The sequence below is a fragment of the Mizuhopecten yessoensis genome, unplaced genomic scaffold (assembly GCF_002113885.1).
Source record: "Mizuhopecten yessoensis strain PY_sf001 unplaced genomic scaffold, ASM211388v2 scaffold1539, whole genome shotgun sequence".
Lineage (NCBI taxonomy): Eukaryota > Metazoa > Mollusca > Bivalvia > Pectinida > Pectinidae > Mizuhopecten > Mizuhopecten yessoensis.
This window is the reverse complement of record NW_018404097.1, coordinates 1567871-1582754: the sequence shown is the minus strand read 5'-3', so window position 1 is coordinate 1582754 and position 14884 is coordinate 1567871. Positions and strand designations below refer to the sequence as shown.

Below are 14884 nucleotides of genomic sequence, written 5' to 3'. Positions count from 1 at the left end.
AATACATGTGTCCCACATCACCTCAATACATGTGTCCCACCCCACCTCAATACATGTGTCCCACATCACCTCAATACATGTGTCCCACACCACCTCAATACATGTGTCCCACATCACCATAATACATGTGTCCCACATCACCTCAATACATTGGTCCAACATCACCTCAATACATGTGTCCCACATCACCTCAATGTATGTGTCCCACACCACAGCAAGATATATGCACAATACAGCAATATTGGCCTGCAACACCTCAATACATATGTCCCTCAATACAGCAACATGTGTCCTACAATACAGCAGTATTTGTGTCCCTCAATACAGTAATATATGTGTGTTCCACAATACAGCAATATGTGTCTCACAATACAGCAGTATTTGTGTCCCTCGATACAGCAATATGTGTCTCACAATACAGCAATATATGAATCCCACACCACAGTAATATAAGCGTCCCCACTATTACAATGTATAGTTCCTCACTACACCAATAAAAAAAAGTGTGTGTCAAGGTCTCCATAGTTGAAGGATTTTTCACGTTTTGTTCAGTTTTGAGATATCGGTAATAAAGCGGCTCCGTTACCCTTGCCAGATCCCCCTGAGAGACAGTGTATGTAAAAGGGGGAATATTGATCAAATCACAAGGAGGAACCATCAGACTGCATCTATTACGCTAGCCATAATGAAACTTCAATAATAGGAATTTTGTGTGGGGATGAGGTGTCATTCAATGAAGGCCTTATCCGTGTAAAACTAGGCCGCCTTTGTACGATACACTTAATACCCCGCACGTGATTAATTGCTTCATGCCTCTATAACGTCACAGTTAATTTCATGAGATGCTGTTTCACAGTTATTCACTTTTCTGTGAAAGCTCCTACGAGGAAGTGCAAGATTTCATTAAATGTAGTACTACTGAAATTAACTTGAAAAATTGAGTTTTCCATGTTTTTTTCATACTTTTTTTTATTGTGATTTCGTGACGTGTAGTGAGAATATGCTGACCAGTTTCTATTGGGTTTTGAAGAACAGATCAAAAAACCATCTACAGACAGTTAAACTGTCCTGGTGCCGAGCAGATGTACATTTGCAGACAATTCTCTGTAAACTTTGGAGACAAAACTTATATGTCTTCCTTAAGTAGCGCTATAGTGTGGTTCTGGAGTCCTGTGTCAGTGCTTAAATCCCTGTCTGGTAGGGACATGTATTGTATCACAAAAACAATACGTCCACTGGTAGAGATATTTGTTGTAAATGTTACTATCAAAGTTTTTCACTTAGTAGTAGAGACATATATCGCATCATTCTTTCACCTACTGAAAGAAAGGGATATTTTTTATATTCAAAGTCGTTCACCCACTGGTAGAGATATTTGTTGTACTATCAAAGTCTTTCACCCACTGGTAGAGACATTTGTTGTACTCTCAAAGTCTTTCACCCACTGGTAGAGACATATATTGTACTACCAAAGTCTTTCACCCACTGGTAGTAGAGACATGTATTGTACTATCAAAGTCTTTCACCCACTGGTAGTAGATACATGTATTGTACTACCAAAGTCTTTCACCCACTAGTAGTGAAACATGTATTGTACTACCAAAGTCTTTCACCCACTAGTAGTAGAGACATGTATTGTACTATCAAAGTCTTTCACCCACTGGTAGTAGATACATGTATTGTACTACCAAAGTCTTTCACCCACTTGTAGTAGAGACATGTATTGTACTACCAAAGTCTTTCACCCGCTAGTAGTGAAACATGTATTGTACTATCAAAGTCTTTCACCCACTGGTAGTAGATACATGTATTGTACTACCAAAGTCTTTCACCCACTTGTAGTAGAGACATGTATTGTACTACCAAAGTCTTTCACCTACTAGTAGTAGAGACATGTATTGTACTACCAAAGTCATTCACCCACTGGTAGAGACATATATTGCATTGTACTATCAAAGTATTTCACCAACTGGTAGTAGAGACATGTATTGCACTATCAAAGTCATTCACCCACTGGTAGAGACATCTATTGTATTGTACTACCAAAGTCTTTCACCCACTAGTAGTGAAACATGTATTGTACTATCAAAGTCTTTCACCCACTGGTAGTAGAGACATGTATTGTACTACCAAAGTCTTTCTCCCACTAGTAGTAGAGACATGTATTGTACTACCAAAGTCTTTCACCCACTAGTAGTGAAACATGTATTGTACTATCAAAGTCTTTCACCCACTGGTAGTAGAGACATGTATTGTACTACCAAAGTCATTCACCCACTGGTAGAGACATCTATTGTATTGTACTACCAAAATCTTTCACCCACTAGTAGTAGAGAAATGTATTGTACTACCAAAATCTTTCACCCACTAGTAGTGAAACATGTATTGTACTACCAAAGTCTTTCACCCACTAGTAGTGAAACATGTATTGTACTATCAAAGTCTTTCACCCACTAGTAGTAGAGACATGTATTGTACTACCAGTCAATCAGTCAATCACCCACTGGTTAAGACATATATTGTACTATCAAAGTTGTTCACCCACTGGTAGAGACATATATTGTACCATCAATGTCGTTCACCCACTGGTAGAGACATATATTGTATTGTACTATCAAAGTCTTTCACCCACTGGTAGTAGAGACATGTATTGTACTACCAAAGTCATTCACCCACTGGTTAAGACATATATTGTACTATCAATGTCGTTCACCCACTGGTAGAGACATCTATTGTACTATCAAAGTTGTTCACCCACTGGTAGAGACATATATTGTACTATCAAAGTTGTTCACCCACTAGTAGACATCTTTCTATTGTATTACCAAAGCCTTTTACTCACAGCAAAAACACTACTGTTCCATCATTTTATTGTGCCATTTAAAAAACATATGATGTTTTGTTGCCATGCTTGGTCTTGCAGTTGATAGTCTAAATGGGAAAGAGTGATTAGCAAGAGCTGGAAACACCTCTACAGCTGGCTGTAACCTATCGAGAAGCTTTTAGTCTTTGTCACCAAACCTTTGTTCTCACATACACACTGCCACACTGCTAGAGTATCACAGAGACCTTTACGCAGAATCTCCGACTCCACCAGTCACCACTCACTGCTTTTAAGGAATTAATGTATTTGGTTTCTTATTTTCTGTGGATCAGGGTACCGACAGGAAAAGGATAAATTACACACGAGATCTTCCTATTTTAAACGTGACCAACATGCATCTCTTGTATTGGATTAAATGGATATATAGCATATAGCAGGATGATATCTAACACTGAGCTTGTTCCAGTTTGAAATACTTCTTAAAAGCATCCAAACAGACCGTAAAGTAAGCAGCAGCACATAGGTTCTTTGTGTCTTAGGACTAGTGTACTTTCAAAATAAAGGTTCTCAGTTTTTTCCTTGTTTAGTCAATATTTACTCCCATAGGTCTGATTAAGCAAACACAACCTTATCTGTGATAAGAGTTCTGAGTACACTTTTAGCATACACAACCTTATCTATGATCAGAGATCTGAGTACACTTACAGCAAACACAACCTTATCTGTGATAAGAGTTCTGAGTACACTTTTAGTATACACAACCTTATCTATAATCAGAGATCTGAGTACACTATTACGTACACAATCATATCTAAGATCAGAGATCTGAGTACACTTACAGCAAACACAACCTTATCTGTGATAAGAGTCCTGAGTACACTTTTAGCATACATAACCTTATCTATGATCAGAGATCTAAGTACACTATAACATACACAATCTTACCTATGATCAGAGATCTGAGTACACTATAACATACACAATCTTATCTATGATCAGAGATCTAAGTACACTATAACATACACAACCGTATCTATGAACAAAGATCTGAGTACACTATAACATACACAACCGTATCTATGATCAGAGATCTAAGTACACTATAACATACCCAATCTTATCTATGATCAGAGATCTGAGTACACTATTACATACACAATCATATCTAAGATCAGAGATCTGAGTACACTATAACATACACAATCGTATCTATGATCAGAGATCGGAGTACACTATAACATACACAACTGTATCTATGATCAGAGATCTAAGTACACTATAACATACACAACCTTATCTATGATCAGAGATCTGAGTACACTTTAACATACACAATCTTATCTAAGATCCGAGATCTGAGTACACTTATAGTATACACTCAATGTATTGTGACCACAGAAAAGTAAACGCGTAGTCTAGAGATAAACTGTATTTCCTACCTTGGAATGGATCTGACAGCTGGGTGAAGAAGTAGGTCCTGGTACAACTCAATGTGGAATGTGGGGAAATTCCTCTACATATCTGTAAATACAGCACAAATATTCTCACAATAAACTGTCGGAAACTTGTTCTTAAACAAAAGGAAATAACTCCATTAAATTGGGAGGTCACACCAATCTATATATTAAACTCAACCCCCCATTGTAAGTGTTATTTGTATCTAAGTATTATTAAAATCGGTGCAGTTGTTTAGGAGGAGGAGTGCGAACAAAGTTTTTAAACAAAGGGGCATAACCCCAATAAATGGAGAGTTGGTTCCAATCTATCTGTTTTATTCACATCCTCTCAATGGAAGGTTATTTGTTCCAAGAGGTATTCAAATTGGTGCAGCATATTTGAAGAAGTAGAGCGAACAAGAACTTTTATCCAAAGGCTTACTAAGATACCTCTGCATCCCACAATTAGCATAAAGGGAATATCTGTCCTTCATTAAAAAGCGTTGAAATGATAAAATATAACCTCGATGCACGAGGGGGTAACCACCATATCAGTTGTTTAGGAGGCGGACAAAAGTTGTTCAACAAAGGGCCATAAATCAGTAAAAAAAGGGTCAGAATAAAAAATACTTCTTCGATGCACAACATCAGGGGATATTTACCATATCTGTAAACTTTTGTTGAAATTTCGCCATTAATTTAGGAGAAGTTGTCCGTACAAGTATTTTTCATTAAAGGGCCATATGTCCATAAGAAAGGGTCGAAATGAAAAAAAGTAATACCTGGATGGACAACATTAGAGGATAGTTATGATATGTAAAGTTTCGTTGAAACCGAAGCACTAGTTAAGTAGTTGCCAGGATAAGAGTTTGCAGACAGACAGAAAGACAGACAGACAGACAGGATTATTCCAGTATACTCCCCCTACCCCAACTTAGCTTGTTCTTGAGTTGACTATTTACCCTAAACACAGCAAAGTCTGAGCTTGTCCTAGAGGTGGGTAGGTACTTAACTTAACCTAGCAGGAACTCAACCTCTCCCGTAATGTACACTAACCATAAAATTAAACTTAGAATGGCCTTTAACTCTCCAACAGAAGGTATACTAACAGTAAACTTTGCTGGGCCTTTACCTCTCCTACAGAAGGTATACTAACAGTAAACTTTGCTGGGCCTTTACCTCTCCTACAGAAGGTATACTAACAGTAAACTTTGCTGGGCCTTTACCTCTCCTACAGAAGGTATACTAACAGTAAACTTTGCTGGGCCTTTACCTCTCCTACAGAAGGTATACTAACAGTAAACTTTGCTGGGCCTTTACCTCTCCTACAGAAGGTATACTAACAGTAAACTTTGCTGGGCCTTTACCTCTCCTACAGAAGGTATACTAACAGTAAACTTTGCTGGGCCTTTACCTCTCCTACAGAAGGTATACTAACAGTAAACTTTGCTGGGCCTTTACCTCTCCTACAGAAGGTATACTAACAGTAAACTTTGCTGGGCCTTTACCTCTCCTACAGAAGGTATACTAACAGTAAACTTTGCTGGGCCTTTACCTCTCCTACAGAAGGTATACTAACAGTAAACTTTGCTGGGCCTTTACCTCTCCTACAGAAGGTATACTAACAGTAAACTTTGCTGGGCCTTTACCTCTCCTACAGAAGGTATACTAACAGTAAACTTTGCTGGGCCTTTACCTCTCCTACAGAAGGTATACTAACAGTAAACTTTGCTGGGCCTTTACCTCTCCTACAGAAGGTATACTAACAGTAAACTTTGCTGGGCCTTTAACTCTCCAACAGAAGGTATACTAACAGTAAACTTTGCTGGGCCTTTACCTCTCCTACAGAAGGTATACTAACAGTAAACTTTGCTGGGCCTTTACCTCTCCTACAGAAGGTATACTAACAGTAAACTTTGCTGGGCCTTTACCTCTCCTACAGAAGGTATACTAACAGTAAACTTTGCTGGGCCTTTACCTCTCCTACAGAAGGTATACTAACAGTAAACTTTGCTGGGCCTTTACCTCTCCTACAGAAGGTATACTAACAGTAAACTTTGCTGGGCCTTTACCTCTCCTACAGAAGGTATACTAACAGTAAACTTTGCTGGGCCTTTACCTCTCCTACAGAAGGTATACTAACAGTAAACTTTGCTGGGCCTTTACCTCTCCTACAGAAGGTATACTAACAGTAAACTTTGCTGGGCCTTTACCTCTCCTACAGAAGGTATACTAACAGTAAACTTTGCTGGGCCTTTAACTCTCCAACAGAAGGTATACTAACAGTAAACTTTGCTGGGCCTTTACCTCTCCTACAGAAGGTATACTAACAGTAAACTTTGCTGGGCCTTTACCTCTCCTACAGAAGGTATACTAACAGTAAACTTTGCTGGGCCTTTACCTCTCCTACAGAAGGTATACTAACAGTAAACTTTGCTGGGCCTTTACCTCTCCTACAGAAGGTATACTAACAGTAAACTTTGCTGGGCCTTTACCTCTCCTACAGAAGGTATACTAACAGTAAACTTTGCTGGGCCTTTACCTCTCCTACAGAAGGTATACTAACAGTAAACTTTGCTGGGCCTTTACCTCTCCTACAGAAGGTATACTAACAGTAAACTTTGCTGGGCCTTTACCTCTCCTACAGAAGGTATACTAACAGTAAACTTTGCTGGGCCTTTACCTCTCCTACAGAAGGTATACTAACAGTAAACTTTGCTGGGCCTTTACCTCTCCTACAGAAGGTATACTAACAGTAAACTTTGCTGGGCCTTTACCTCTCCTACAGAAGGTATACTAACAGTAAACTTTGCTGGGCCTTTACCTCTCCTACAGAAGGTATACTAACAGTAAACTTTGCTGGGCCTTTACCTCTCCTACAGAAGGTATACTAACAGTAAACTTTGCTGGGCCTTTACCTCTCCTACAGAAGGTATACTAACAGTAAACTTTGCTGGGCCTTTACCTCTCCTACAGAAGGTATACTAACAGTAAACTTTGCTGGGCCTTTACCTCTCCTACAGAAGGTATACTAACAGTAAACTTTGCTGGGCCTTTACCTCTCCTACAGAAGGTATACTAACAGTAAACTTTGCTGGGCCTTTACCTCTCCTACAGAAGGTATACTAACAGTAAACTTTGCTGGGCCTTTACCTCTCCAACAGAAGGTATACTAACAGTAAACTTTGCTGGGCCTTTACCTCTCCAACAGAAGGTATACTAACAGTAAACTTTGCTGGGCCTTTACCTCTCCAACAGAAGGTATACTAACAGTAAACTTTGCTGGGCCTTTACCTCTCCAACAGAAGGTATACTAACAGTAAACTTTGCTGGGCCTTTACCTCTCCAACAGAAGGTATACTAACAGTAAACTTTGCTGGGCCTTTAACTCTCCAACAGAAGGTATACTAACAGTAAACTTTGCTGGGCCTTTACCTCTCCAACAGAAGGTATACTAACAGTAAACTTTGCTGGGCCTTTACCTCTCCAACAGAAGGTATACTAACAGTAAACTTTGCTGGGCCTTTACCTCTCCAACAGAAGGTATACTAACAGTAAACTTTGCTGGGCCTTTACCTCTCCAACAGAAGGTATACTAACAGTAAACTTTGCTGGGCCTTTACCTCTCCAACAGAAGGTATACTAACAGTAAACTTTGCTGGGCCTTTACCTCTCCAACAGAAGGTATACTAACAGTAAACTTTGCTGGGCCTTTACCTCTCCAACAGAAGGTATACTAACAGTAAACTTTGCTGGGCCTTTACCTCTCCAACAGAAGGTATACTAACAGTAAACTTTGCTGGGCCTTTACCTCTCCAACAGAAGGTATACTAACAGTAAACTTTGCTGGGCCTTTAACTCTCCAACAGAAGGTATACTAACAGTAAACTTTGCTGGGCCTTTACCTCTCCAACAGAAGGTATACTAACAGTAAACTTTGCTGGGCCTTTACCTCTCCAACAGAAGGTATACTAACAGTAAACTTTGCTGGGCCTTTACCTCTCCAACAGAAGGTATACTAACAGTAAACTTTGCTGGGCCTTTACCTCTCCAACAGAAGGTATACTAACAGTAAACTTTGCTGGGCCTTTACCTCTCCAACAGAAGGTATACTAACAGTAAACTTTGCTGGGCCTTTAACACTCCTACAGAAGGTATACTAACAGTAAACTTTGCTGGCCCTTTACCTCTCCAACAGAGGATATACTTACCATAAACTTTGCTGGGTCTTTAATTACCTCTCCTACAGAAGGTATACTAACAGTAAACTTTGCTGGGCCTTTACCTCTCCTACAGAAGGTATACTAACAGTAAACATTGCTGGGCCTTTACCTCTCCAACAGAGGATATACTTACCATAAACTTTGCTGTGTCTTTACCTCTCCTACAGAAGGTTTACTAACAGTAAACTTTGCTGGCCCTTTACCTTTCCTACAGAAGGTATACTAATAGTAAACTTTGCTGGCCCTTTACCTCTCCAACAGAGGATATACTTACCATAAACTTTGCTGGGTCTTTAATTACCTCTCCTACAGAAGGTATACTAACAGTAAACTTTGCTGGGCCTTTACCTCTCCTACAGAAGGTATACTTACCATAAACTTTGCTGGCCCTTTACCTCTCCTACAGAAGGTATACTAACAGTAAACTTTGCTGGGCCTTTACCTCTCCTACAGAAGGTATACTAACAGTAATTTTTGCTGGGCCTTTACCTCTCCAACAGAAGGTATACTAACAGTAAACTTTGCTGGGTCTTTACCACTCCAACAGACAATATACTTACCATAAACTTTGCGGGGTCTTTACCAGTCCCAGTGGTGTGGATATGATTCTTCTCAGTCTTGCCTCCGCTCTCCAAACTGTCCAATATAGACTTCTTGGTGTTCTTCCCAAACAGGACAAATGGAACCTCCTTATGACTGTTACAGATATAAATACTTCAGTGGTGACTTTAGGGAATCTCCCTATGATTGTTACAGATATAAATACATTATTGTTGACTTAATTAACCTCCTTATGACTGTTACAGATATAAATACATCAGTGGTGACTTTAGGGAATCTCCCTATGATTGTTACAGATATAAATACATTATTGGGGACTTGATGAACCTCCTTATGACTGTTACAGATATAAATACATCAGTTATAAATACATCAGTGGTGCCTTTAAGGAATCTCCTTATGACCGTTACATATATAAATACATTATTGTTGCCTTGATGAACCTCCTTTTGACTGTTACAGATATAAGTACATCAGTGGTGACTTGAGGAACCTCCTCATGACTGTTACAGGTATAAATACATTATTGGTGACTTAAGGAACCTCCTCATGACTGTTACAGATATAAGTACATCAGTGGTGACTTGAGGAACCTCCTCATGGCTGTTACAGATATAAATTCATTATTGGTGACTTAAGGAACCTCCTCATGACTGTTACAGGTATAAATACATTATTGGTGCCTTAATTAACCTCCTTATATCTGTTACAGATATAAATCCATCAGTGGTGACTTAAGGAACCTCCTTAAGACTGTAATCTCCCTATGATTGTTACAGATATAAATACATCAGTCGTGACTTTAAGGAATCTCCTTATGAATGTTACAGATATAAATACTTCAGTGGTGACTTTATGGAATCTCCCTATGATTGTTAGAGATATAAATACATTATTGTTGACTTAATTGACCTCCTTATGACTGTTGCAGATATAAATACATTATTGGTGACTTAAGGAACCTCCTCATGACTGTTACAGATATAAATACATTATTGGTGACTTAATTAACCTCCTTATAACTGTTACAGATATAAATACATCAGTGGTGACTTTGAGGAATCTCCTTACGACTGTTACAGATATAAATACATTATTGGTGACTTAAGGACCCTCCTTACGACTGTTACAGATATAAATACATTATTGGTGACTTAAGGAACCTCATACGACTGTTACAGATATAAATACATCAGTGGTGCCTTTGAGGAATCTCCTTACGACTGTTACAGATATAAATACATTATTGGTGACTTAAGGACCCTCCTTACGACTGTTACAGATATAAATACATCAGTGGTGACTTATGGAACCTCCTTATGACTGTTACAGATATAAATACATCAGTGGTAACTTAAGGAACCTCCTTTTGAATGTTACAGATATAAATACATCAGTGGTGACTTGAGGAACCTCCTTACGACTGTTACAGATATAAATACATCAGTGGTGACTAAAGGAACCTCCTTACGACTGTTACAGATATAAAAACATCAGTGGTGACTTAAGGAACCTCCTTAAGACTGTTACAGATATAAATACATCAGTGGTGACTTGAGGAACCTCCTTATGACTGTTACAGATATAAATACATCAATGGTGACTTGATGAACCTCCTTACGACTGTTACAGATATAAATACATCAGTGGTGACTTGAGGAACCTCCTTAAGACCGTTACAGATATAAATACATCAGTGGTGACTTAAGGAACCTCCTTACGACTGTTACAAATATAAATACATCAGTGGTGACTTTGAGGAATCTCCTTATGACTGTTACAGATATAAATACATCAGTGGTGACTTAAGGAACCTACTTAAGACTGTTACAGATATAAATACATCAGTGGTGACTTGAGGAACCTCCTTATGACTGTTACAGATATAAATACTTCAGTGGTGACTTAAGGAACCTCCTTAAGACTGTTACAGATATAAATACATCAGTGGTGACTTTAAGGAATCTCCTTATGACTGTTACAGATATAAATACATCAGTGGTGACTTAAGGAATCTCCTTATGACTGTTACAGATATAAATACATCAGTGGTGACTTAAGGAACCTCCTTAAGACTGTTACAGATATAAATACATCAGTGGTGACTTAAGGAACCTCAGATGTAAATGGAGGGGGCTGGGAATTGGGGTTCATGACTCCCTCTTGGGAGATTCTGGAGTTAGCTGTTACGATCAAATTCAGGGGTTAGCAGGTATGAGCAGTACTTTGGAGAAGAAATTAGAAAAGGGGCTTAACTCCCATAAAAATATCTTAAATCAAAAATATATCACAACTGCACAAATAACTTAGTTACTGATTGTGAGTACTAAGTTTTATATAATTGATCAAGATAGAATCAGTACTTCAGGAAAAAACATTATAAAGAGATCTCAGAAAAGGGACATTATAATTACTGCTAACAAAACTGTCAAATTGACAAATAATTTGCCAACACAGGATTGTCTAAGATACTGATCATGTGTACCAAATTCCATATCAAGGGGTCCAGATGGCCTGTATGCCTCACTAGGATCTTTATGCCAAGCAATTGTATATATTGCTATGGGATGGATATCTCAACAGTTTCAAAGTTATGGCCAAGGAATTAAGTCCCTAGGGGTAGGGCCAGAACCCAGGGTCAATTCTAATGTCATGAATGTTTACCTCTTTATACCCATCAATTGCATATATGGTTATGAGGTTGGGATCTCAACCATTTCAACCCCTCCATTTGTACAACTTTGAATCCCCACCACCTAGGATGCTTCCAAAGAACTATGATCGATATCCGTCTCTAAAGAAGAAGTTGCTTTAAACAATATGGCCAGGAAGTTGTTTGAGTGAATTGTTGACAGACAGACAAATGATTGACATATCAGTACAACATTAGTTTAATGTGCCAGGTAAGCTTAAAATTTAGATTAGCAATTTTCAAACATATTCTATTTTGGAGTTTCTTTTATTATTTACTGACAATTGATCTAGTTGTTGATCTGATTATCAAAGTAACTGTTATGAGAAAATCTTACCTTCTGTCAATGGAGCCGGCACCAACTAAACCATGTAAGAAGTAGCTCTTCAGTGGCTGAAACAAAGACATTTCTTAATCAAAGACTATAAGATATGAAACTAACATTACCAAGTCTATACTCAAACAAAGGATATTGACTACCCTAATAAACTGTGAAAACATGGAACCTATAATGTTTCCAATTCTACACCTAAAAAGTAGACAGATCTCCGTATGTTATAGTTATTCTTTAATGCTAAATGTATTGGTCAAAGCTATTTAAGTATGACTAGGTTTAATTTTTGTAACCAGATAATAAAACTACTGAATTTCATTTTGGTGACAGTGACCCATCCACTTTGCACCTTAATATAGCACTTTAACCCTTTTCATCCCTACTTAATGTGACCCCTTTATCTCCTCTTGTTGTGACCCCTGATATCTGCCCTTGTTGTGACACTTTTTTTATCTGCCCATGTTGTGACACTTTTTATCTCCCCTTGTTGTGACTCATTTTATCTCCACTTGTTGTGACACTTAATATGTTCCCTTGTTGTGACCCCTTATATGTTCCCTTGTTGTGACCCCTTTTATCTCCAATTGTTGTGACCCCTTTTATCTCCCCGTGTGGTGACCCCTTATATGTTCCCTTGTTGTGACCCCTTATATCTCCACTTGTTGTGACACTTTATATGTTCCCTTGTTGTGACCCCTTATATGTTCCCTTGTTGTGACCCCTTTTATCTCCACTTGTTATGACACTTTATCTCCCCGTGTTGTGACCCCTTATATCTCCACTTGTTGTGACACTTTATATGTTCCATTGTTGTGAACCCTTTTATCTTCCCTTGTTGTGACCCCTTTTATCTCCAATTGTTGTGACCCCTTTTATCTCCCCGTGTTGTGACCCCTTATATGTTCCCTTGTTGTGACCCCTTATATGTTCCCTTGTTGTGAACCCTTTTATCTCCCCTTGTTGTGACCCCTTATATGTTCCATTGTTGTGAACCCTTTTATGTTCCCTTGTTGTGACCCCTTTTATCTCCAATTGTTGTGACCCCTTTTACCTCCCCGTGTTGTGACACTTTATCTCCCCGTGTTGTGACACCTAATATGTTCCCTTGTTGTGACCCCTTTTATCTCCCCGTGTTGTGACCCCTTATATGTTCCATTGTTGTGAACCCTTTTATCTTCCCTTGTTGTGAACCCTTTTATCTCCCCTTGTTGTGACCCCATTTATCTCCCCGTGTTGTGACACTTTATCTCCCCTTGTGGTGACCCCTTATATGTTCATTTGTTGTGACCCCTTATATCTCCACTTGTTGTGACCCCTTTTATCTCCAATTGTTGTGAACCCTTTTATCTCCCCGTGTTGTGACACTTTATCTCCCCGTGTTGTGACACCTTATATGTTCCCTTGTTGTGACCCCTTATATCTCCCCTTGTTGTGACCCCTTTTATCTCTCCTGGTTGTAACACCTTTTCCCCTTGTTGTGACCCCTTTTAATATCTCCAGTGTGATGTCCTTCTTCTTTAATTGTGTGACCCCTTTTATCTTGCTGTGTTTTATTTGTTTTATTTCCCAACTGTTTTGACCCTTTTTATTATCCTGTGTTTTGATTCTTTTACCTACCCCTTTGATATGACCCCTTTTATTGAGTTCACTACATAACCTCATTAGAAATCTCTTAAAGATCATCGTGGTATCATCTACAAAAAGACGAGATTGCTTTTGTCATTTTATATAACTGTAGAGTTTGGAAATTTTATTTGATAGTTTGCCTTAAAAAACAGGTCAAAGTAAATCAATATGCATTTTCAGAGTGAAAATTGTGATTTGTATTTATGGGTAATTTCCAACACTGGAAATCAAGAACATCAATGCTACATTTTATTACTTTTATATCCCATGGCACTTATAAATAAAACAGACCTTCATAGGAACACATTTAATCATTAAAACAAAATCAATACTTAGTATGATAAACCCTAGTTACATTTCATCTCAAATATCACAGGAATATTAGAAAACTAAATCATAAACTTGTCTTTGTCGTTTTGAAATAAACTACAAAAATATTTCCCCTTGATGAAGTAAAATTGCTCCTGACTGGAGACAATCGTGACGTTTCTATCTCACTGGATGACAGCACTCCTAATGCCCCCCTAATTGAAGGTACCTGACAGATTTATTTGATGATAGATCCAAAGTATGGCCTTGGGGCATAAATGGAAATGTTTCTAATTATTTGTATCAAATAACGTGTTGATTACAGGGAAACAGATACACAATCTTAACACATGGGAATAGAAACTTGTGAAGACAAAAATATAGCAATACCAAATGTAATTGTGGAATATATCAATAAAAGGGATTTATACCCGCAGGTCATTAAAGGTAGATGATCAATAATGATTATTATCATTCGTTCCTTTCTACCTCCAACTACCACAAACGACAAGATATTCACAGAACAACATCAATTTGAAAAACTGAAATTGCAACATTATGTTGACAACCAAATAGTACATCATCGCTTGGACAACCTATTATAACAGTACAACATCACTTTGACAACTTAGGAGTAACACATCACTTTGACAAACATAACAGTAACACATCACTTTGACAGCCTAACAGTACAACGTCACTTTGACAACCTAACAGTACAACATCACTTTGACAACCTAACAACACAACATCACTTTGACAACCTAACAGTAACACATCACTTTGACAACCTAACAGTACAACATCACTTTGACAACCTAACAACACAACATCACTTTGACAACCTAACAGTACAACATCACTTTGACAACCTAACAG

The 14884-nt window shown here is 38.3% G+C and overlaps 1 protein-coding gene across 1 annotated transcript in view; it reads right to left on the bottom strand.

Moving 5' to 3' along the window:
* Window positions 1-14884, bottom strand: part of LOC110464185 (uncharacterized protein C20orf194-like) — a 141745-nt gene that overhangs the window by 113017 nt on the left and 13844 nt on the right. The window contains exons 12-14 of the mRNA XM_021519265.1: window positions 12074-12129; window positions 9044-9179; window positions 4264-4345 (exon numbers count right to left, since the gene is read on the bottom strand). Coding sequence (XP_021374940.1) covers window positions 4264-4345; window positions 9044-9179; window positions 12074-12129 — 274 coding nt within the window. The remainder of the gene's footprint in view (window positions 1-4263; window positions 4346-9043; window positions 9180-12073; window positions 12130-14884) is intronic.